This window comes from Dipodomys spectabilis, unplaced genomic scaffold, assembly GCF_019054845.1.
Source record: "Dipodomys spectabilis isolate Male_0828 unplaced genomic scaffold, ASM1905484v1 ptg000342l, whole genome shotgun sequence".
In the NCBI taxonomy this organism is placed as follows: domain Eukaryota; kingdom Metazoa; phylum Chordata; class Mammalia; order Rodentia; family Heteromyidae; genus Dipodomys; species Dipodomys spectabilis.
This window is the reverse complement of record NW_024871019.1, coordinates 1,856,539-1,881,127: the sequence shown is the minus strand read 5'-3', so window position 1 is coordinate 1,881,127 and position 24,589 is coordinate 1,856,539. Positions and strand designations below refer to the sequence as shown.

The window sequence follows — 24,589 nt, the reverse complement described above, 5'->3', positions numbered from 1 at the left end:
CATAGCAAGAGGGAAGAAAAAAAATCAAGTGACTGGTAATTTTTTGCCAAGGTTCCCTTGAGTGTAACTTCATGCCAACAAACATGTCCAACTAACTGAATCACTTTCTAAGATCACAAAACTATTCTCTTAATTTCCTGTCCAACAAAATAGGGAAAAACGAATGTTTGCCACTCAGGCAAAATGTCTCATCAGGTCTTTAGCTAATTGTATAGAGTTGTGCAATAAAGCCCCACGTGTTACCCACTTGTGGTCTAGAATGTAGTCATCTATTTTCCTCCATGCTCAGCAAGTTTAGGGAAAATAAAAGCTAAAAGTGGAGGCTGAGCACAGCTCGGGGCAAGACTGAGAGGAGGGGAAGCTTGCACAGAAACTTACGACCTGAGGTTGGGGGTTTAAATTTCACTTGCCAAATTCCTGATCTAAAAGCAAGCTTCTCTACATGATGCATGCTGGGAAAATGAGGATCTTTCCAGTAGGTAAACAATACATCAAAAATACTCAGTAGTCTTAGGACAAGTGGTCAGGTTCCATCTCGTGTAATGGATGGAAATGTGTAAAACTTAATCCTCATGAATTTTACTGAGTCTCTGAGGGAGTTCTTCAAATAGCACAGCAGAGGCAAAAGCCCATGTGTGAAAGTACTCACTTTTACAGTTTCTTCTGTGTTCAGCTTGTTTCCTTTTACCAAGACAATTTGGAAAGGGTTGTTATTGTCCCAAACATGCTGTAAAAGAATGAAGTACCGAGATACTTTAGTGAACATAATGAGCACTCTACCACAGCACCAGCTGTCTGTCACTGCACCACAAGCATGAAGACAAGCTCTGTCCCACAACTGGCAATCACAGGGAGTCAATGTAGCATTGCTGAGCATGCTGTGGCGGGCACAGCCCCAGGTTTGATTAACTAGGAGATGATTAACTGCTGAGACAAAACAATAACAACAACAATCCTAATAAACTAAGCGTTATAGCCACTAGCACTTGGTTTTGATGGTAAAATGAAACACAGGCAACATTCCACCACTGCTAAGAGCAGTACTGAAAACTTTGCAGAGACTGACTACTTATATTACTATAGCCATATTGTCAAAAAGAATGTAAATATGTAAAGATTGAGTCAGTGGGAAAATATTAACTTTATATAAACAAAAACCCTATCTACTTTATACAAATATATTCTGGGGGGAAAAGCAGTGCCCAAAATACTGAATACTGAAAGAATTACAGGCAAATCATATCAAAAACACTAATTTGAGCCAGATGCAGTATACACCTGTAATCTCAGCACTTGAAAGGCTGAAGCAAGAAGATAACAGATTCAAAGCCAGCCTGTACTATACAGCAAGACCTTGTCTCAAATATGTAACAAGAGCTGGGGATATGGTTCAAGCGCTATGGCACTTGCCTACCAATGCCCTAGTTAGTTCAATTTCCAGTTTTATTTTAAGTGAATGAAGGAAGTATGTGTGAGACTTAGAATTTCCCAGCAAATCACATGGCTTTGGGGTTAGGGAAGGTTCCCACATGAAACTTACAGACACAACACGTGTTTTCTTCGGTGGTAAAGGAAGAGGAAGGTTAGATGAATGTCGGTTTACAGCAGCCTCTATTGCAATCATTTCCTGCTCATACATTTTCTTGATCTTGCAGCATTCCACCAGTATAAAATGGGGTAGGGATCTGTTCATTACACAGTTCCGGATATACTACAGTGGCAAGAAATAAGGAGGTATGTATGGACTTCCAGGCAAACACAGAAATCAACAGAAAGAAACAAATTTGAGGGACTTGGAATGCGGCTTAGTGGCTGAGTGCTTGCCTAGCATGCAGGAAGCCCTGGGTTTGATTCCTCAATACCACATCAACAGAAAAAGCTAGAAGTGGTGCTGTGGCTCAAGTGGTAGAGTGCCAACCTTGAGCAAAAGAAGCTCAAGGACAGTGCCCAGGCCCTGAGTTCAAGCCCCAGGACTGGCAAAAAAAAATAAAATAAAATAAAATTGAACACCACCATATCCATGGCCCTGCAAAAGCATACCTTAAATAATCCACATCAAGAGTTAAGATCATTTGTAATTGCTACATAGTACTAAGCATAGTGACAGATGCTTGTAATTCCAACACCTAGGAGGCAGAAGCAGGAGAATCACCAGTTGGATGTCAGCCTGTGTCAAAAAATTCTAGGCTGAAGATTTAGCCCATTGATGTAGCACTTGCCTAGTATGTACAGGGACCCCCAGTTCTATTCCCAGCACCACAAAAACAACACAGCACATAAGGGGCTGGGAATGTGGGTTAGTGGTAAGAGTGCTTGCCTAGCATGCATGAAGCCCTGGGTTCATTTCCTCAGTACCACAGACACAGAAAAAGCTGGAAGTGGCGCTGTGGCTTAAGTGGTAGAGTACTAGCCTTGAGTACAAAGAGGCTCAGGGACAGTGACCAGACCCTGAGTTCAAGCCCTAGGACCAGCAAAAAAAAAAAAAAAAAGAAAACACTACACATAAAATAGCTATCTTGTATTGAACACTCAAGTACCTAACAACTGAAATTTTACATGTCAGTGTTAATCTTCACAGCTATCTAGGTGAGAAACTATTCCTTCACTTAACAGCTAAACTACTCATAACCCAGAAGGGGTAAATCACATACCTGGGATGTGCAAGACCTGGACTTAAATCTACTAGTCAGGTGCCAAAGTCATACTTCAGCCCATCAGCCAGAAAGGTGAGTATGGCTCCTGCACGGCAGGCACACTGTCCTAGGATCCCTGAGGCGCCCTTTAGCAGTACACAGTTCTAGGTATGCATTCCCAGCGGTCTCCCCAGCAAAAGGATACAGGCCATCCTTGCCTCAAGTGGTTTTCGGGGTGGGGGCGGTGGGTTTTACTGGGTTCTGTGTGGTTTTTCTGTAGGCATGCCTTTTCTTACATCAGGAAGAAAAGTTCCCATATGTACCTGGAACTGAATTAGTGGATGGTCTCCAAATACATACTCCACTCTCCCGCTGACTTGCAATACGTAGTCAGAGGGACTGGCTTCGTCTTCCTTTCCATGGATAGTCAGGCGTTTCTGGATAGCCAATTCATTTACTTTGATAGGAGTCATATTAGGGGATACTTGAAAGCTGAACACATCCTACAAACACAGAATGTTTAAGAGAGAACGTGAACTTTATACTTGTGCTGGAAACCACCACTGAAATTAGAATATAGTAGTATGTGCAGGTGTGCCTATTTGTTTGCATGGAACAACAAATACTAAACAACAATAATTATGCTTTCTACTTAAGTAGATTTTTCTACATTCTGTGTGCCCACATAAAAAATTGTCTGAGACAACTGTCTATGACAATCTGTAAGTCACTTTACTGTATACTGAGTGCCACACCTCCAGCAGTAAGATTAGTATTTAACTAAGGATTACTCTCAGGTAACGGGTCTTAGGGATTTTCTTATACACATCTTTCTCTAAAATGCTACAAAACCTGGGGTTGGGAGGATTGCTCAGTGGTATAGTGCTTGCCTAACATGCACGAAGTCCTAGGTTCAATTTCTAGCACTAGAGAAAAAAAAAAAAAGAATAATGTGTAGGCTAAACACTGGTAAGAATAGTCCTTTATAAAGATTTAACTATAAATTATCTATTCTGTCCAAATGTACAAATGAGTACTGGGGATGGAATCTAGGTCCTGTATATCCTGAGCAGTACTATGTCTGCTCATCATAAAACTCAATGGAAAAAGAAACAGTACAGATGAATTCATGATCTGGCATAGTAACTTCACACCACATGATCACATACCACACACAGGAAGCAACCCTCAAAACCCTCAAAGCAACCAACTACAATTCTACCAATTCTACCAAACTCTATATTGACCTGACATTGATTTCTGCAGTATTTTTCACTAAGTCACCTCCCTTTTTCATGGGGTATCTCCAAGTCAAACTGGTTCAACCTAAACTTAGGGCGTTTTCTGTTATTTCTAGAACTGCACACCACCTCACCCATCTTTGCTGAACATATTAATGACAGGATTACAGCCTGTCTTCCCTCTAAAATAAATCAAGAACCTTCAATGAATCAGTTAAAAAAAAAAACAAAAACATAATATGTACAAGTTTAAAACTAGAAGACAACAACAACAAAAACACAATAGAAGAAAAATGTTTGTGGGGTAAATGATAAGGCACTCATGCTCACCAGTTAGTGGGGAGATGGCGGTGGGAGGGCATCACAAGGAAATAGATTTATATATAATTCAATTTTATACAAACCAAGGACTTCAAAACTGTGTGCAAGGCACGCCACACCAGTAGTCCCCCATTCAATAATACATATGGGATTTGACTTCCAGGACTGCTGCTTTGTAAAACTGAGATGACAGGCCCAAGATTCTATCCACCTCATTTCTATATGCCACCTGAAGGCTGGCTCATCCTGACGATACAACATCCACACGGTGTGGTGGCGTTCACAGCAGTGGCTCGCTAGCATTCCTACTAGCCTTATGTTTTTTAAACCCAATGAACAACTTGTTACATCACACTTTATTTTTAGTTTAGTGTTCCCTGGGTGCTGTTTCTCAGCAGCTGACAGTGAAGTGGGCAAGTGAGATGCCTACAGAAGCAGGAGGAGGGAAAGAGGGGGGATTAGGATGCACCAAGATGGAGGAGGCCGCCAGATGCCTTTATTCTGACGATGTCACTCTTGCATTTTTGGTGACAGGCATTCATGAAATTCCACCAGTAATAAATGAAAATTTGAGGTTTACTTGGCCAAATACATCTAAAACTTCTATGTGACTGCTCAAAACAATGTTGACAGCTTAATAGTTTGCTGGTTTGTATCATCCAGAAGTCCAGGAGCTCATCAGGATGTGTCTAGCATCTAACAAAGGAGACACTAGCTGAGAATCGGGCACCTGGAAGACCACACAGACACCATGGTGATGGGCAGAAGTCACAGAGGGCAAGGCAGAATCTAAAATATTTTGATCCCAACTTCGACCACATGCCTGTGCAGTGAGGATACTGTTCTTCAGAGGCAAAGCCTGCGCACCTGCAGTGGATGGGTTCGAGCAGAGGCTCAGGCCAGCAGGGACCATGGAAAGAATTAAGAGTCTGACCACATGCTCTCAAAACTCCACGACTGCCTGAAATCCAGGAAGACTCCACCCTCTTCATCTCTTCCCTCTGTTCAACACTTCCTTTCACGTGCCCTTTACTATGATGGTTATATTAACATTTGTATACCCCAGGAGAGACTTAACCCATCTATAAGGAAAGTCAGGTTGACCCAGAAAGGTAAATTGTACTGAGCCACTGTTTCCATATTGAATGTTAATCACTTTTCAGCAGTAATGTCCCTATTCTACCTCTCTAGCCCTTGCAGAAATCCCTAAACAGTACTGAAAGGATACTTAAAGTCTTCACTCAGACGAAATTTCTTTTTTTTTTTTTTGTCGGTTGTGGGGCTTGAACTCTGGGCCTGGGCACTGTCCCTCAGCTCTTCAGCTCAAGGCGAGTGCTCTACCACTTGAGCTACAGCGCCACTTCCGGTTTTCTGGTGGTTTATTGGAGATAGGAGTCTCATGGTCTTTCCTGCCCAGGCTGGCTTTGAACCGAGGTCCTCAGATCTCAGCCTCCTGAGTAGCTAGGATTACAGGCGTGAGCCACCAGCGCCCGGCACGAAATTTCTTTTGTTGTTGTTTTTGTTTTTTGTTGGTTGTAGGGCTTGAACTCTGAGACTGGGCGCTTTCCCTGCGTTCTTCAGCTCAAGGAGAGCGCTCTACCGCTTGAGCCACAGCGCCACTTCTGGTTTTCTAGTGGTTTATTGGAGATCAGAGTCTCACGGACTTTCCTGCCCAGGCTAGCTTTGAACCGCGATCCTCAGATCTCAGCCTCCTGAGTAGCTAGGATTACAGGCATGAGCCACAGGCGCCTGGCACTCAGACGAAATTTCAAGCACATTATAATTTGAGAGATGATAACAATTGTATTTTCTCTATATAAGGGGAAAATGTCAGAAGGCAGGATTCTTTATCACAGCTACTCTAATTTTTTTTTTTTTTTTGTCAGTCGTGGGGCTTGAACTCTGGGCCTGGGAGCTGTCCCTCAGCCCTTTAGCTCAAGGCTAGCACTCTACCACTTGAGCCAAGCGCCACTTCAGGTTTTCTGAGTGGTTTATTGAAGGTAAGAGTCTCACGGACTTCATCTGCCCTTTTCCTGCACAGGCTGACTTTGAACTGAGATCCTCAGATCTCACCTTTATGAGAAAAATTTAAAAATAAATAATAAAAAGTCTCTCTATGATTGAGGTTTTCAATACCTCTTTTAACTGTAAAAAACAACTGAATAGTGCAATTGTACAACACTATTCTAAACCAAAAATAGCATGTGTGCAGTAGATCTATACTGCTGTACAGAATTTTAAACATCCTTCCCATCTTAATCTGAAATGCTCTGACACGTCCCAGACAGAAGCCATATTCAGGTGAAAAGCAGAGATTTAATACCAAGAATTTCCTTCAAAACCACGGTGATACCTGACTGTTTTCAAAGTGCACAGCCACGATGAGCTTTCCTCCATAGAGTTTGTCTTCCAGGTTTTCAAGGACGGATGGCTCGTGCTCTGGTGGGTACGTCTGCTTCAGCCAGTCAATCCACGACAATCCCACCAGAGACTGAATTTTTTCTTCGCTGAATTTGCGCATTTTTCTCCGAAATTCATTCACTTCAGGATCCTTCAAGGCATCAAATTCATGTAGACCTAAACACATTTTGTAAAGGTGTCAATTTCAAAGGCTAACAATCATAAAAGAAAATCAAAGTACTTTCAACCAGAACTAACTTGGATGTTTGGCTTTTCATCAAACAGACAAAATTAGAAAGTATCAGGAAAGATCTCTAAAGAAGTCAGGTGAAGGCTGGGAAGGTGGCTTAGTGGTAGAGTGCTTGTCTAGCATGTATGAAGCCTGGGTTCAATTCCTCAGTACCATCATAAACAGAAAAAGCTGGAAGTGGTGCCGTAGTTCAAGTGGTAGAATGCTAGCCTTTTGTTTTGTTTTGTTTTGTTTTTTTGGTCCAGTCGTGGGGCCTGAACTCTGGGCCTGGGCACTGTCCCTCAGCTCTTCAGCTCAAGGCTAGCGCTCTACCACTTGAGCCACAGCACCACTTCCGGCTTTTTTCTTTTTGCTTATGTGGTGCTGAGGAATCGAACCCAGGGCCTCATGCATGCAAGGCAAGTGCTCTACCACCGAGCCACCTTCCCAGCCCTAGAATGCTAGCCTTGAGCTGAAGAGCTCAGGGACAGTGCCCAGGCCCAGAGTTCAAGACCCATGGCCAGCTTAAAAAAAAAGAGTCAGGTGACACAATAAATACTAAGTCTGCTCAAACTTAAAACCTTTAAAGCAATATGTACTACATACCTGCCATATAACCACTAAAATTTGTAATATACATTATTTTTTTTGGTGGTGGTGGTAGTGGTGGTCATGGGCCTTGAACTTAGGGTCTGGGTGCTGTCTTTGAGCTTTTTTGCTCAAGACTAGCATTCTACCACTTGGAGCCATTGCACTACTTCTGGCTTTCTAGTGATTAGTTGAAGATAAGAGTCTCACAGACTTTCCTGCTCAGGATGGCTTTGAACAGTGATGCTCAGATCTCAGCTTTCTGGGTAGCTAGGATTACAGGCGTGTGCCATCAGTGCCCAGTGTAACTATGCAATTTAAACCACCTAAAATGACACACACAGGGCTGGGAAGGTGACTCAGTTATAGAGCGCTTGCCTTGCATGCCTCAGGCCCTGGGTTTGATTCCTCAGCACCACATAAGCAAAAAGAAAAAAGCTGGAAGTGGTGCTGTGGCTCAAGTGCTAGAGCGCTAGCCTTGAGCTGAAGAGCTGAGGGACAGCACCCAGGCCCAGAGTTCAGGCCCCAACACCGGACCCAAAAAAAAAAAAAGAAAAGGCACGTACCTTTCTTTACAAATCAAAGAAGACACAATTCAAATATATGAGAAAGGCTAAGAATTTAAATGCTGCTCCAAAGGGTATTAAAAAAATAAGCCTACAAAGTTATTTCACAGTAAACTGTGTGGTGGGAAGGGGGGCAAGGTGCTTAAGAACATCTGTACCTTCCTGTAAACTTTTCTGGGAACCTAAAAATGCCCTTAAAACAGAATCTTAGCTGGGCATGGTAGCACACCTCTGTAATTCCAACACTAGAGAGGCTAAGGCAAGATGACCACAGGTTTAAGGCTATCTTGAGTGACACAGCAAAACCCTGTGTGTGGGAGAAGAGATCTGAGAGGGGAATGGCAGGGCAAACACTAGCACAGAGACAACATTCTGTGGATACAATATGATCTTTGCGGATAGCTTTAGCTCTGGACTGTAAATGGGGGAGACTCAAGCATCTAGAGCATTTTGTCTATCACAACCGGTACACATTCTTTCTGTGTACAGATAATACAGATTACACACAAGGACACTAGATACCATATGCACCTAACAAAAAAAAAATCTTTTATCCACTATAAGTCACATCTACTCCATCTTCTAAATGGCTCAACTCTGTCCATGCCTCTCGGTTCCTCCACCAGCCTGCCTCTAACTAATCCTTTGCCGTCTCTTGTTCAGGTCACTGTATGTCTATAGGTATCAGACATAAGCTCTAGGATCCTGTGGCAATGTCTCATTGCTAGAGGAATTTCCAAACATTTACTCTCTGTTCTGCACTTACCTTATTCTCAAACTGTGAACACTGTTGGTCCATGGACAGCATGCACTTGGAAAAGCAGTAACTCTTATACATTTAACAACAGGTATATTAGTAATCCATGCTAGGAACTTTTTAATTACCTTTTCCTATAAGGACTCCAATTTTTGAGTCCAGTTTTTCTGCTGGGTCACAACTTCGCGTCACTAACTTGAGAACTGGGAGGAAAGGCCTGACATCACAAAGCCTTCGCGTCTCATCTTCGAGCTCCTCGTAAACAGCAGTTTGATTCACACATGCAAACATATAGGAGTCAATTTCCATGAGCAGGTTGAACATTGGGTAGTGGTGAACTTGCTTCCATAGCATCTGCAGGAGAAATAATACCTTCTACAACCGGAGTCCTGGCACAGGAATCCAAGAACACTCTGCAGCACTGCATACAACTCACACCTCCAATGGGCAAACCAAGTACACAGTACTACGGGCCTGGCGAGGTGAATTCTAAGCCCTACCATAAGTATAACATGTAAGGGGCTGGGAAGGTGGCTCAGTGGTAGAGTGATTGCTTTGCATGCATGAGGCCCTAGGTTCGATTCCTCAGCACCACATGAGCAGAAAAAGCAGGAAGTGGCACTGTGGCTCAAGTGGTAGAACAGCCCCACAACCAACAGGAAAAAAAAAAAAAGGAATAACATGTAAACACAATGGCTGGAGGTGTGGGTCAGTGATGAGAGTACCTGCCTAACCATTTTCAGGCCAGCTATACAAGACCCTGTCTTCAAAAAACAGAAAACAAAACAAACACAAGAAAGAAAAATCTCCAGTACTAAAAAAAAAAAAAAAAAAGAAGCTTAAGTAAGAGGTTCTGGAATTCAAAATGAGCCTGGGCTATATTTTGAGTTCCAGGCCAACCTGAGATGCACAGCAAGACCCTATTAAAAGACAAAAAGAAGAAAAACATTAAAGAGAAAGTTTAGAAAAGCGATTTCATATGCATGTTGGTCTTTGGTAGACAATTCTTCCCTGAGAGTCAGCATGAGGAGGAATGGGACCAATCACACATCATGAGAGAAAATTAGTATAACAAGTTCAAAGACAGCCACTTAAAAGATTTTTAACTCAACTCTGACAGTTTTAGAAACCCGAACAAACATTTCAAAACAGCTAATGTAAGCCAATTTTTCTTAATTCAGTTGTCACTTGTGACCTAAGATCTAGCCACAAGTGGGAACAGTATAAGCTTGGCTGAGATGTCCATGAAACAAGACATGGACCAAAACCTTTCAAATATAATGACTTACAGGTTAAACTTCTCTCTGACTTCCCAGGATCTACATAAATAAAGTGATGCAGAGAATAGCCGTGGGAGTCCAGAACTTCTAACCAGTGGCATACCTGCTTAATAGAAGAAATGGTAGCTTCCCGAGGTACCTCCAGCTGGATGTAAATGCCAGTGGGCAGAAGGAAGTCCACAGGGATGGAGCCATCAGATGCTATGTGTGAGTCCACCGCCCAGATGTCAAGGATGTCTGCCATAGCAGGAGGCATCATGGGGCTGAGGCACACTCATAACCATGGGGCCCTAGGATTCAGAGCAAAATACACTGACCAATGTTAATAGGAAAACATGACAAGCCAGCCATTTGGGAGGTTGAGGCAGGAGGATCGGTTGAGGCCCTAAGTTCAAGGTCGGTCAGCCTGGGTCACACAGAAAAGAAAGACACTTAGAAAAATGTGTGTGTGTGTCTGTGTCTGTGTGTGTGTGTAAGAGAGAGAGAGCCGGCATTCTACAATGAAACCTTGAATTTCAATATAATCCAGAGACAGGTTCCAACAACTCATCCCTATAATCCTAGTTACTTAGGAGGCTGAGATCTGAGGATCATGGTTTGGCTGCTCATGAGATTCGTTATGTCCAAGTAACCACCAAAACAAGAAAAGAAAGTGGAGCTATGGATCAAATAGTAGAGTGCTAGCCTTCAGCAAAAAAGCTGAAAGACAATGCCCAGGCCCTGAGTACAAACCCCAGGACTGCTATGCACGCGTGCATGCACGCATGTGTGCACACACACGCGAGCGCGCACGCACACACACACACACACACACAGAGATGAATTTTAAATAACTTCAATTTTCCCAATAACTTAAAACACAATTGTCAGATAAAAGAGATATTTAGAGGCTGGGAAGGTGGCTCAGTGGTAGAACGCTTGCCTTGCATGCATGAGGCCCTGGGTTCGATTCCTCAGCACCAAATAAGCAAAAAGAAAAAAGCCGGAAGTGGTGCTGTGGCTCAAGTGGTGGAGTGCTAGCCTTGAGCTGAAGAGCTGAGGGACAGTGCCCAGGCCCAGAGTTCAGGCCCCATGACCGGACCCCCCCCCCCAAAAAAAGAGAGATTTAGGGCTGGGTGTTAGAGTGCTTTCCTCGCATGCATGAAGCCCTGGGTTTGATTCCTCAGTACCACATACACAGAAAGGGCTAGAACTGGTGCTGTGGTTCAAATGGTACGAGTGCTAGCCTTGAGCCACAGAAACTCAGGGACAGTGCCCAGGCCCAGAGTTAAAGACCCAGGACTAGGGAAAAGAGGGGGGGGCGGGGAATTTAGGCATGTATCTATAACATGTACTGCAAGGGAAAGGAGGACCTTTCTGGCAGTTTGTCAGACCAAAGCAACTTATTACTGCTGGACAGAGCTTATCCCCCTGGTTTGCCTGCACCCTGATTATTTCCCTAAATGCATCAAATTAATGCGATGGCAAGGTATAGGGGGAGACTGCTCAAGGACACCAAGTGACAGGCAGGACAAGAAGGCCTAGGCACCCCCGCATGGTGTGGGACCACAGACACAATGGGGTGCCGTACACATCAAAAGCTGCAAAGACTTTCAAGACCACATCACAAGGAAACGGTAAACACTGGAGAATGTTTACCCTGAGTTAACCATTATGCAACATACACATATATGGAACATTACAAGTTACTTTAAAAAAAAATGAAACAAGCGGTATTTTCTTTGTTGCTATTTTCCTTTTCTTTTCTTTTTGTCTTGTTTGTTCATTTATATGTCTTTGGGAGAGTAAGGGGAGCACAGAAATGGAGGGACCAAGGGGGAACAAATGCAGCAGTGGTACTCACTAGACACTAGGCTGATAATGAATTATACAATTTGTGGATGGAGATGCAAGGGAAAAACTGGGAGAGTGAGGGAAGGGTTGACACCGTCCCCCCCCAAAAAAAATTTATATGTACTCTTTCCCCGACTTACGAAACTCTAACTCCTCTACACATCACCTTTATATTAACAAAAACAAAAACAAAAACTTAATGGGACGAGGTTTCACTCCCAATATGGAATAGGCAATGCTGGCCTTGTCTAGTCTTTGAAGACATGGCAAAGGAGGTCTACTTGGTAGAAGTAGTTTGATTAGAGCAGTTCATAAAGAGCAGAGAGCCAACAGGTAACTGAAGAGCCGGCAGGATGAGGAATGGGACGCTGTCAGCATAGTAGAGACCCCAGGGACATGCTGCAGACAGAGGGGTACCCCCTCCAACCTGACTTCCAAGATGAACACTTGAGCTGAGGCAACAGGAGTGAAGCAAAAATACAGAGACAACTGCGGCTTGCCGAGCCCCCGGTATACTTTGGTGCCTCCACCCGGACATGTGTTTGAGTCAGAAGACCGACTGTGTGGTGAGCTGCCTTTCTTTTTCTTGCTCCAGTGGGGATGCCCTGATATGCTCCGGCGTCGGGTACACATGACTGTGGATGTTAAGGCTCTTCCTCTCGTTTCCTGCTGGCTCTTGTTTACGAGTGCCACCACAGTGGGCAGGAGTGACTGAAAGTGAGTGCGCTCGCAGAACCACTGTGACAGTGAGTCATAAGGCGCAGTGGACCGGCGCGGTGGAGGAGCTGGTGAGTAACCAACGGGCCTTCACATCACATCTAGGAACTGTGCCAGTGCCAGAAAGCCATCTGGATGGCAAACAGCAACACGAGAAGAATTTTAAATAGCTTACAGCTGGAGAGAAAGCTCTACTCCACGCTCTGCACAGTGCAGCTATTTCTGCCGACTGTCATTTCAAAAGTTAAGTTACAAGCCATAAAAATTAAAAGAGCATCCTACAAAGGCTGGGATTTCTTCCCACCCGTTCCAGGATTACTCCCCTGCATGGTGATTTCAGTTTGCTCTGTACAACTATTTATTACTTGCTTGTGTGTTTTGAAGCTTTTAGTTTGGGGACCAGTTCTCCTCTTGGGCCATCCAGCCAGGAATGACAAAATGCTTCTGTGAGCAGCTTTCGTGCCTGCCTCTCAGTGTTCAGAACACTGAGGAAGTGTCTCTTCTTGGGGACGTCAGCTTCTTTTTTGTCAATCATGGGGCTTGAACTCAGGGCCTAGGCACTGTCCCTAAGCTTTTTTGCTCAAGACTATCACTCTACCACTTTGAGCCACAGCTCTACTTCTGGTTTTCTGAGTGATTCATGAGAGCTAAGAGTCTCACAGACTTCCCTGCCCAGGCTGGCTTTGAACCGTGATCCTTAGATCTCAGCCTCCTGAGCAGCTAGGATCACAGGTGTGAGCTACCAGCTCTTGACTACCAAGACTTCTTTCTAGAGGACACAGTAAGCCAGGGGAGGTGGGCAGGTCTAGACCTTTACCAAAAGGGAAGAACCTCAAGGCAGTCTGGTGCCCAATGGGCTGACGTGCAAGAGAGGGGTGGCCCTTTAAGAGGCCAAGCCTAGCAGTTTGATGGAGTACTTGCCTTTGAGGGACCAGCTGAAGTTTTCATGGGACCCCAGTTTTGTTCTTGCAACTGAGCTGGCCAACCCACCCCATGCTCAGGCTTCAGATTTTGCCAGGTGAGCAGCTGTGGGGCAGAGGCCAGGCTGACGGCTGTCTGATCTTGACCTTCAGGCAGCTCCAAAAAATGGAGCTGAATTAATCTTTTTTCTTTAGGCATCACCCAGACTTGGTTATTTTGTCACAGCAAAGGAAAATGGACAAATATCCTGGGCTAATGAGCTGAGGCAGCACCACATGTTCCTGTCATAAAACCGTCTCTCCGTTCCAGCGTATGGCCCACTCACAATGGACCCAGTGCTGTTAGTTTGGAGGATAATAATTCCTCTCATATCGTGACATCTGGTAACCCAAAAGACCTGAACTCTTTACATTTATACTTGTTTTGATGTTACTTTGTTTTGTTTGTTTTCTGAGGCTGGGTCTTACTATGCAGTCTAAGCTGGCCATGAATGCCAGAGCCTCCTGCCTCTGTCTCCCTAAGTGTTACACACCTCCACAAAACCCCATCTCAACCAATAATAGTCAGGGTGTGGTGGTACATGTGTCATCCTAGATTCCTAGCAAACATGAATAGAAGGACTTAAGTCTGGATCAGCCTGGTTATAAACTCAAGACATAATGGAAACATAATGGAAATAAGCCATGTGCTGGTGGCTCATGCCTATAATCCCAGTTACTCAAGAGGCTGAGAACTGAGCATCATGGTTCAAAACAAGATCAGTCTGGAAAGTCTGTGGAACTCTTATATCCAATGAACTACAAAAAAAACAGAAGTGGCGCTGTGGCTCTGGTGGTAGAGCGCTCACCTTGAGCCGAAGAGCTCAGGGACAGCGCCCAGGCCCAAAGTTGAAGCCCCACAACTGACAATAATAAAAACAACAACGACGATGATGATGATGATAATGATGATGATGATGATAAAATCAACAACAATAGAAGTAAAAAGGGCTGGAAAGCAAGGCTCAAGAGATAGAGCACCTGCCTGGCAAGTATGAAGCTCTGACTTCATATTCCCAAACCGAAAAAATGTGATTTTTTATTTTTCTATTTAAATTTAAAGGTTGAGGCTGAGACTGTAGATCAGTGGTAGAGTGCTTGCCTGGCATGCATGAAGTCCTGGGTTCGATTCCTCAGTACCACATAAACAGAAAAGGCCAGAAGTGGTGCTGTGGCCCAAGTAGTAGAGCTCTAGCCTTGAGCAGAGAGAGGCTCAGGGATAGTACCCAGGTCCTGAGTTCAAGGCCCATGATCAGGAGAAAAAAGATTTAAAGGTTGAGTATCTTATCTGAAATGCTCAGAACTAGAATCATTTTAAATTTTGGACTTTTTTTTCCATGATGGGAATTGAAGACTAGGGCTCAGGTATATTAGGTAAGCACATTGCCACTGAGCCATTGTCTATCCCTGATTTTTTTTTCCAATTTATTGTTGTTTCAGAGGTGATATACAGTGGGGTCTCTTTGACGTACATCTGGAAATAAGAACATTGTCTTTCAGGTAGTGTCATCCGTTCCCTCATTCGATCCCATTCCCTCTCTCCATCTCCACCCACAAGTTGCCCAGTTCCCTTTCATCAATGCCCTGGGCAGCTGTGCTCTACTGCTGCGCTCCCTTTCTGATTTTTAACACCTGCATGGAATGAGGAATCTATGGGATGGCACTCGAGTCTGGACACAAACCTCAATTATGTTTATACATACTTCTGTACCCATGGCCTAGAGATAAATTTTACACACCGCTTGAGTACGTCTACTTTTGACTGTAAGCCACCACACCATGTCAGGTGGGGAATTTCCCATGTGTGGTCTCACATTCGAAGTGTTTGGCAGCAGCCAGGTGTGGTGGGACCTGGTATGTTTGAGACCCACGTGGGAACACAGTGAAACGTTGTTTCATTAAAAAGAGAGAAACCCTTTCGAAGGACCGGGGATGTAGCTCAGAGAAAGCACACTTGCCAAGCAAGCACAGGACCCTGGTGCAATTCTACAGCAGACCAAAACAAATACAAAATACAAAAATTTTAAAAAAGTTTGGATTATGAAGCATTTCAGATCAGGACACTTAACCTGTACTACCACACAATGACACCTTTAGTATGTATACTCTATGTGTTGTGTGTATAAAACTAGGAACCTACTAGGCAAAGCTGTATTTCACAGCATAGGTGACTAACATGCTCTTACACTGGCAAACTCTTTAGAGGACAAGGCGGCTGTGTCCACATCTTTACGTACCACTTCCTCCATCATGTGGCAGTCAAAAGGCTACGTGAGCTGCTTACTGCCTCAAACAGGCCAGATTGGAAAGGTCATGCAACGCAGACAGCCCCATTTCCTTCACAATGTGCTCACTGTCTAGGGCAGACTACAGGACAATCTGACCACAGTTATTTTCTCAGGAAAAGCAAAGAGCACATCACATTATCAGAGGTCCAGAAACTGTAGGCGCCCAACAATATCATCTTTATGAACATTATTTCTGACTGCGTAAACATCCAATACATATGAATGAAAAGAGCCCTGAGGCAGAGAAGAACAACGGGAGGAAAAGGAACTGGCAAAAGCTGGAAGGCAAGTTTCAACCACACCACTGATCACTGGAGTGCTCGTTCGTTTGTTCATAAAGATTATACAACTCAGCGAGAAGCTCCTAAAGGCAGACTTTCAACTTAAGGCAGGTCATTTAGCTAGGAGGCACAGAGATATTTGCTCAGTGCTCAGCATGTATAAGGCTCCAGCACCTAAATAATGTCGCTATTGAGCCTTCTTGAGATTGTCCCTATCCTAACTGCATAGAAGGTGAAATCGCCAAGAACATCTCTATACTAGGAGCAACCCCACCATCATTTTCTTCCTTTAACAGCATGGAGGGAAATGGGGAGTATCTTTCCCTAGCTATGAACCAGGAAATCAGTCCACACCAAGGTGAAAATTTTCAAACTTGGTAGTTATTAAATGTAGCCTTTAAAAGCGGGGTGATGTTATGGACACAGCTCAGGGGAAGAGTGCAGCCCTACCAGACTGGCCCACTCAGCAGCCTTTCACTGCACTTTCTAGGATGCACTGCACCTGTAATCTTCCACCACGACAGCAAGCAAGGCATCTAACACACACCATGATGCTTCCATGCTCAAAACTTGTAAGACTTCGGTCCAAACTCCTTGCCCTGACCATGGGGACTTGTGTGCCCTCTCCTGCCTATCTCTTTGGCCTTCTATCACCTACTCTGGTCCCCAGCCACCTGCTGAGATCCAGTGGGAGGGAATTCTTTTTAATGCCTAAAGCACATCCGGCTCTAATCAGTCCAGAGCTTTGCACTTAGCTTGATTTGCACGCCTCACTCTTGTCTTTCACACCTTACCTAATGTCCTCTGGCCAGCCAGTTACTCTCTACCACCTGCCCTATTTCCTTCCTTCTCTCATCTAATCTAGGCTGGTATTCCCCTGTTGGTTCCGGTCGTCAGTTTCTTGGAAACACTGGTCATGTCTGTGAGCGTGCTCAGCACAATGCAGCTATTCATTAAGAACTGCTGAATTTGATAATTACCCTACAATGTTTTTCCTCGGTGTTATCTTCTCCCTTGATCCCAAATTGCCATTGATTAACTATAGCTATGTGTCTGAAAGTTTTAACCCCCACCTTATTAAAAAAAAAAAAAAAAAGTAGGATAAGCCAAGGCCAGTTGCTCATACCTATAATCCTAGCTACACAGGAGGCTGAGGATCTATGTTCAAAGTTCAGGCAGGAAAGTCTGTGAGACTCCATTTCCAAATAACTAGCAAAATACCAGACTAGAGCCATGGCTCATGAGTAAGAGCCATGAGTAAGAAAGCAGATCAAGAGCACGAAGCCATGAGTTCAAGTCTCAGTACCAGCACACATTAAAAAAAAAAAAAAGAAAGTAGGCTAAAGAGGCTAAGGTTATATCTCAGAGGTAGAGGGTACTTCTGTCACATGTGAGTCACTGTGTTTGATGGATTCACAACATCACACAAAAAAGGTAGGATAAGAAGTAGAGCTGTGGCTCAAATGGTAGTGCCCCAGCCTTGAACAAAAAAGTTCAGCGGCAGCTGGGCCCTGGTGGCTCATGTGTATAATCCTAGTTACTCTCAGGAGGCTGAGATATGAGGATCTGCCAGCTTGGGCAGGAAAGTCCTTAAGACTCTTATCTCCAATTAATCAGAAAACAGGAAGTGGAACTGTGGCTCAAAATGTGGTAGAGTGCTAGCCTTGAGCAAAAGAGTTTAGGGACAGTACTGAGGCCCTGAGTTCAAACCCCAGGACTGGCACAAAAAAAATAATTAACTTTAAAGTAAAGGTAACAAATGCTCTAATTTTCTTCCTCTGCCTAAAAGCTCCTTGACTCATCCCTTCTCTTTTGTCCTTCTGTTTTGGTTCTGAAGGCTGCTGCTCTTATGTAAGAGGTAAGCCCTTTGAAGCCCTTTGATGATGTCTTTGCAACTTTCCAGCCTCCTCAGGGTAAGAGATTAGTCATTTTCTTTAATATTTAAACTACTCTAAAGAATAGTTTACTACTTGGTAGTGCTGAAATACCTAGCAAGCGAGGGAGAGGGAAAAAGGGAGGGAGGGAGGGAAGGAGAGAAGAAGATGGAATTAGGAAAACAGTTGGGCATTAATTATGTTTAAGTATCATTCCTGCTATCTCCAGTGTTCCTGGACTTGGTCGCTGTGTTCCAAGGACCTACCATTGGTGTAATAAATGAATTATCTAGACCTAGCCACTTCCTCTACATTCTTTGCTCCATTCTGCCATAAACATCTCCCTGGAATGGTCCCTGCTGAGGTCAACGGCTTTCTAGTTGTCAAATCCAAAAGAAGTTTCTTAGCCAGGTACAATGGCACATGCTTAACAAAGACTCAAGAGGCTAAGGCAGGAGGATCACATGTGCAAGTCCAGCCCAGGCTACATACTGAGACTTGCCTCAAGAAACCTCAAGTTTCAGAGCTGGGAAGGTGGCTCAGTGGTAGAGCGCTTGCCTTGCATGCATGAGGCCCTGAGTTCAGTTCCTCAGCACCACATAAGCAGAAAAAGCTGGAAGTGGCACTGTGGCTCAAGTGGTAGAGTGCTAGCCTTGAGCTGAAGAGCTCAGGGACAGCACCCAGGCCCGGAGTTCAGGCCCCACAACTGGCAAAAAAAAAAAAAAAAAAAGAAACCTCAAGTTTCAGCCAAGGGCCGGAGGCTCACGCCTATAATCCTAGCTACTCAGGAGGCTGAGATCTGAGGATCGAGGTTCAAAGCCAGCCTGGGCAGGAAAGTCCATGAGACTCTTATCTCTAATAAAAACCACTAGAAAACCGGAAGTGGTGCTGTGGCTCAAGCGGTAGAGCAGTTGCCTTGAGCTGAAGAGCGCAGGGACAGCGCCCTAGCCCAGTGTTCAAGCCCCACTACCAACCAAAAAAAGAAAAGAAACCAAAAAAAAAAAGAAAAGAAAGAAACCTCAAGTTTCTTTAGTTTTCAATTCTCCAAAAAGTTTTTGATACCACTCCTCCTTTTATCCTTCAAAAAGTTCTCATCTTAATTCTATGTTTAATAACCCTAAATACCAGACTACATTAAAGCAAGGCCTAAGATTTCACACATACACAATTCAGAGTTTAGCTACAAGATTCAGAATCTAACCAATGTGCACATTCTCCTTCTGAATTTTATGTAAGGAACTTAAAAATATAAATTGGCACTTACCTCAAAATTATAGCCCCCATTTTAATCTTTAAAGAAAACAGATGACATGACTTATTTTTTGAAACTGTGGTTTTCATGGAAGACTTTCAGATCAGAAGATACACTACCAAAAAAAAAAAAAGAAGAGAAAAGGTATTAATCTAAATGTACTGTATTAAAATGTTATTACTACATGGCACTTAATTGCTTAAAATTATCCATGTTAATATAAAGGTTGAAGATCCAATGGAGTTAAAGAGCTTTTTATTATATTTCTTACCTGTGTTCCTTTGCCCTCAGCTTATGACCAATGGTTTTATTGAATTGTCATTTTTTTTTTAATTAGTAGGCTCTACACATTAGGGATGAAGTCTGGCTGTCATTTTCCCAGTAGACATAAAACATGAGGTCTTTCACCAAAATGGCAGCAGAGCAAAAGAGGAATCTCAGGCTGAAGCCCAAGCTCTCTGAAGGCCAAGAGCATGGAGCTCCAAGAATCTGCCTAGCACCCATCCCTGGCTGCCCATACCTGCACCACAATGGCTGCAAAGGCAACTCAAAGCATAGAACAGCACTTGCAGGAAAACCAGGCTGAAGCACTGTGCCTTCATCAAGCTCCCCTGACCGCTGAGAAGAAAGAAGACATAGTGTATTGGAGTTTGTACATTCCCAGTAGATGTCAAGACTAACAAGCACTAAGAGCAAATAGGCTGGGAAGGATGCTGAGTGACACAGGCTCTGCCCAGGCCAGTCATTGCTTCCATTTCATTTGATGTTTCTTCTGTCAAATTAAAATAAGTGTTGTTCACTATGAGGCCAAACATGATGAGACCACGAGACTAGTGCTGAGACCAGCTTGGGCTACCCAGCTGGAGGAGGAGGAGGAGGAGGAGGAGGAGGAAAAGATGGAGGTAGAGGTAGAAGTGGAAGAGGAGGAGAAGGAGGAGGAGGAGGAGGAAGAGACAAAAAGAAGGCCAGGTGCCAGTGGCTCTTGCCTGTAATCCTAGCTTCTTAGGAGGCTGAGGAGCGTATTTCAAAGCCAGCCCAGCCAGGAATGTTTATGAGACTCTTATCTCCAATTAACGACCAAAAAGCTGGAAGTGGTGTTGCGGCTCAAGTGGCGAAGTGCTAACCATGAACGGAAAAAAACACAGCGACAGTGCCCAGGCCCTGAGTTCAAGCCCCAGGACTTACACCAAAAACAAAGCAAAACACTGCAGAATACAGAACAGAATACAATAAAACTGACCAATCAGTCCATCTGGCTATCTGTCCTTCTGTGCACATGATACCACAGGAGAGGCTTAGGACAGTGCACACCAGTGATGAGGATGGGACAGAGGCGCTTCTCAGCAGTGTTCCTTCTTTTTTTTTTTTTTCCTTTGGGGGGTGGGGGGGTCCGGTCATGGGGCCTGAACTCTGGGCCTGGGTGCTGTCCCTGAGCAACTTTTGCTCAAGGCTAGCAATCTACCACTTGAGCCACAGTGATACTTACAGCTTTTCTGTGATTTAATAGACGATAAGAGTCTTATAGGTTTTCCTGCCAGGGCTAGCTTTGAACCTTAGTCCTCAGATCTGAGCCTCCTGAGTATCTAGAATTACAGGCATAAGCCACTGGCACCTGGCTCTACTTTAAAAAACAACAACAACAACAACAACAAAACTTGAAGCACTTAGTGATTTGAAAAGATCAAGCCAGGGATTGGTAGCTCACAATTGTAATCCTAGGAGGTGAAGATCTGAAAATAGTTAAGAGCCTGTATAAGTAGACAAGCCCTCAAAACTGTGCTGGAAGTGGGGATGTGGTTCAAGTGGTAGAGTACCAGTTGTGAGCGTGAAACATTGAATTCAAGCATATCAGTACGCACACGTGTGAGCATGGACACACACGCGCGCGCACACACAAACACAAAAATAGGGCTGGGAGCAGAGCTCAATGGTAGAGTGCTTGTCTAGCAATCCCCAGTACTAAGAAGAAAAAAAAGAAAAAAACAAAAGTCATATTAAAAAATGTGAAGCCGGGCACTGGTGGCTCATGCGTGCAATCCTAGCTACTCCGGAGGCTGAGATCTAAGGATTGAGGTTCAAAGACAGCCTGGGCAGGAAAGTCCATGAGGCTCTTATCTCCAATTAACCACCAGGAAACCGGAAGTGGCGCTGTGGCTCAAGTGGTAGAGTGCTCGCCTTGAGCTGAAGAGCTGAGGGACAGCGCCCAGGCCCAGAGTTCAAGCCCCATGACCAACCAAAAAATAAAAAGATAAAAGAAAAAACCTGAAAATATTAGGAACGTATTCCAATTATCTCAAAGAATAAAACTGTAAAAAGTGTGTGTGTGTGTGTGTGTGTGTGTGTGTTGCAAGAAGGGAAAAAAATACAGATTGAAAAAAGGTTAAAAGGTTGGAGTTATAAACAGTAGGAGAGCCTAACTCACAGCACTATGAGAAAATAAAGCTTCTGAATTCAGAATATCATTACAGATTTTGGCATGGGGTTTTACATGCAGAGTTCTGTGCAGTAATTCATTTAGTTTTTACTCTCGCTTTCCATGTGCTTTTATGTACTAGGATAGATGAAGTCATGTTCACTTATCTTTATTTTGAGTTTTTCTTCCTATCCTAATAGCTTTTATGTATTTACCTTTGATTGAATAAAACATCAGTGTAGTTCCAAATGACAGAACTATATGAGAAGATCTGCTCAGAAAAGCCTCCCCTAGGGGCTGGGAAGGTGGCTCAGTGGTAGAGCGCTTGCCTTGCATGCCTGAGGCCCTGGGTTCAATTCCTCAGCACCACATAAGCAAAAAAAGAAAAAAGCCGGAAGTGGCGTTGTGGCTCAAGTGGTAGGTAGAGTGCTAGCCTTGAGCTGAAGAGCTGAGGGACAGCGCCTAGGCCCAGAGTTCAGGCCCCACGACCGGGAAAGAAAGAAAGAAAGAGAGAGAGAGAAGGAAGGAAAGAAAGAAAGAGAGAGAGAGAGAGACCTCCCCTAACTCCCTTCCCTACTACCTCATTTCTCCTCAACCCTTTCCACAGAGTCCCCAACCTCTCTAAACCCGTTTTACCAGCTTCCTGCATCAGTTTTTGCAAATGAGCAAATACACATCTATTTCCCTATTTCCATTCTTCTTTTCACCCCCAAAGTAACATCCTATATAGATACTGTTTAGCACTCTGCTTCTTTTCTTTAATAATACCCTGGCAATTACTTTGTATCAGCCCAGAGATCCTCATTCTTTCCACTTTGGGGGCATCCCATTACTTACAGGCATTTAGACTGCAATCACAAACAATGTTACAACAAATGAACTCATCCAGTGAATTTATTTGTATTGCTGGAGGTTTATCTCTAGGAATGAGTCCTAAGATTTGTTTCTACTTACTAGTGCTAAATTAGAAATAAAAACACATGGTCAAATGTAACTATAGAAAAGAGGGAGTGTAGGGGCTGGGAAGGTGGCTCTGTGGTAGAGCACTTGCCTTTCATGCCTGAGGTCCTGGGTTCGATTCCTCAGCACCACATAAGCAGGAAAAAAAAAAGCTGGAAGTGGCACTGTGGCTCAAGTGGTAGAGCGCTAGCCTTGAGCTGAAGAGCTGAGTGACAGCACCCAGGCCCAGAGTTCAGGCCCATAACCAGTCGAAAAAAAAAGAAAGAAAAGAGGGAGTGTATTACTGGAGAATACACATGCATGCTATGTGCTTTTTAAAAATTCTGTTCATTACTAAGAATAACTGGGAATTGCTTGAGTATCCCAGGCTCAGGCTTCATTCATCTTCTCGTCCTCTTTACTTTATGACTAGGAATCTTACCAGTCCCTGAAGCTTACTATCACCAAACACCAATGACTTAAAATTCCTATCTCTGGTGGGAGTCTCTTCCAGGGCTTCAGAGCTGTGTGTTGTCTACCTGACACCTTTAATTGGACTTGTGAGCTCACTTCAAACCAGGCTAAAATAAACATGGAGAGCCACTGCTCTGCTCTGCAACTCTTCATCCACCAGCCCAGAGACAGACACAAAACCCCATTTCTATCTCTCAAAGCCTGCAGTCTCCCAACTGCATTGCTCGGATGCAGCCGTAGTCAGCTAGCAGCCCATTTCTTGTCTGTGCTGTTCTGGTACTCTCCTAACCCATCTCTGCTTCCACTTTTTCTTGAGACAGGGTTCCACTATGTTGCCCCAGTAGGCTCCACTGCTTAATGACTGACAGATCCTCCTACCTTAGCCTCAAGTCTCTGCTTCAGCCCTTTGTTTCTTTATAATTCACCTGTGCCAGGACAATCAGAATACACTAGTATTGCATAAGAGTCCTTCTTAAAACCTCCCAAAGGGGATGTTCCACCAGGCCCAGCCAAACAAATTATTTCTATTTTTGGAAAAAAATTATATATATATATATATATATATATATATATATATATATATATATATATATATATATATATATATAAAATTTTCTTTTTTTTGGTCAGTCGTGGGGCCTGAACTCTGGGCCTGGGCACTGTCCCCAGCTCTTCAGCTCAAGGCGAGCACTCTACCACTTGGGCCACAGCACCACATCTGGCTTTTTCTGCTTCTGTGGTGCTGAGGAATCAAACCCAGGGCCTCATGCATGCAAAGAAAGCACTCTACCACTGAGCCACCTTCCCCGCCTCGAAAATTATATTTTTCAAAAGAAAATTGTTACTGAGAAGAATGACATGTTTGATGTTTTTATAAACGTCCTTTGTCTGGCTTAACAGAAAACAGTAAGATTAGATTACCACCTCTACAGAGATTTCACAAGTTTACTGCTGTTGTATACTTGTGAAAGACTTGAGAGCAAAAAGGCAAAGACAAACAATGTAATGTTGTTCTGAAAACAGTTTAACTTTCCACCAACCAAGAGCTCGGGAACCCCCAGAAACCTCCATCCCACAATTTGAGGATCAATCACACATATAACAATTCGCTGTTTGTCTATCTATATTTAGTTCCTTGAAGTCAGAAGCTATGAGCCTTCTTCAACTTTGCTTCCCCAAGATGTCATACAGCCTTAAACATCCTCTCAACAAATGTCTTGTGAATAAAATACTCACAACTCTAATATTACAGGTAAAAATAAAAGATAATTTCCCCATGATCACTTCTTTAGCCAACAGAAACATATCAAAAAGAAATCCCTTGTTTAATGACCAACTGGCAAATGCTGCAAGTAGAACAGAGAACATATTCAGACCTGGTGTGGCACGCTAGATCTGGATTGGACCTCTCCAAAGTCCCGCCCCAAGGAACTAGGGAAGCAGATCCTTAAAAGCATCTTAAACCGAACACAAACGCCCACGACTCAGTCTTCTGGCTAAATAAAAAGCATCCACTTGTGCCAAGAGACAATTGAACCACTGTT

General features: G+C 43.8%; 1 protein-coding gene across 2 annotated transcripts in view; it reads right to left on the bottom strand.

Moving 5' to 3' along the window:
- Pik3cb (phosphatidylinositol-4,5-bisphosphate 3-kinase catalytic subunit beta) overlaps positions 1 to 24,589 on the bottom strand; it is a 71,593-nt gene that overhangs the window by 33,668 nt on the left and 13,336 nt on the right. For both annotated transcript variants that reach the window (XM_042665760.1, XM_042665761.1), the window contains exons 2-8: positions 19,232 to 19,334; positions 10,119 to 10,305; positions 8,864 to 9,089; positions 6,549 to 6,772; positions 2,957 to 3,136; positions 1,541 to 1,711; positions 650 to 727 (exon numbers count right to left, since the gene is read on the bottom strand). In XM_042665760.1, coding sequence (XP_042521694.1) covers positions 650 to 727; positions 1,541 to 1,711; positions 2,957 to 3,136; positions 6,549 to 6,772; positions 8,864 to 9,089; positions 10,119 to 10,274 — 1,035 coding nt within the window. In that variant the 5' untranslated portion in view covers positions 10,275 to 10,305; positions 19,232 to 19,334. The remainder of the gene's footprint in view (positions 1 to 649; positions 728 to 1,540; positions 1,712 to 2,956; positions 3,137 to 6,548; positions 6,773 to 8,863; positions 9,090 to 10,118; positions 10,306 to 19,231; positions 19,335 to 24,589) is intronic.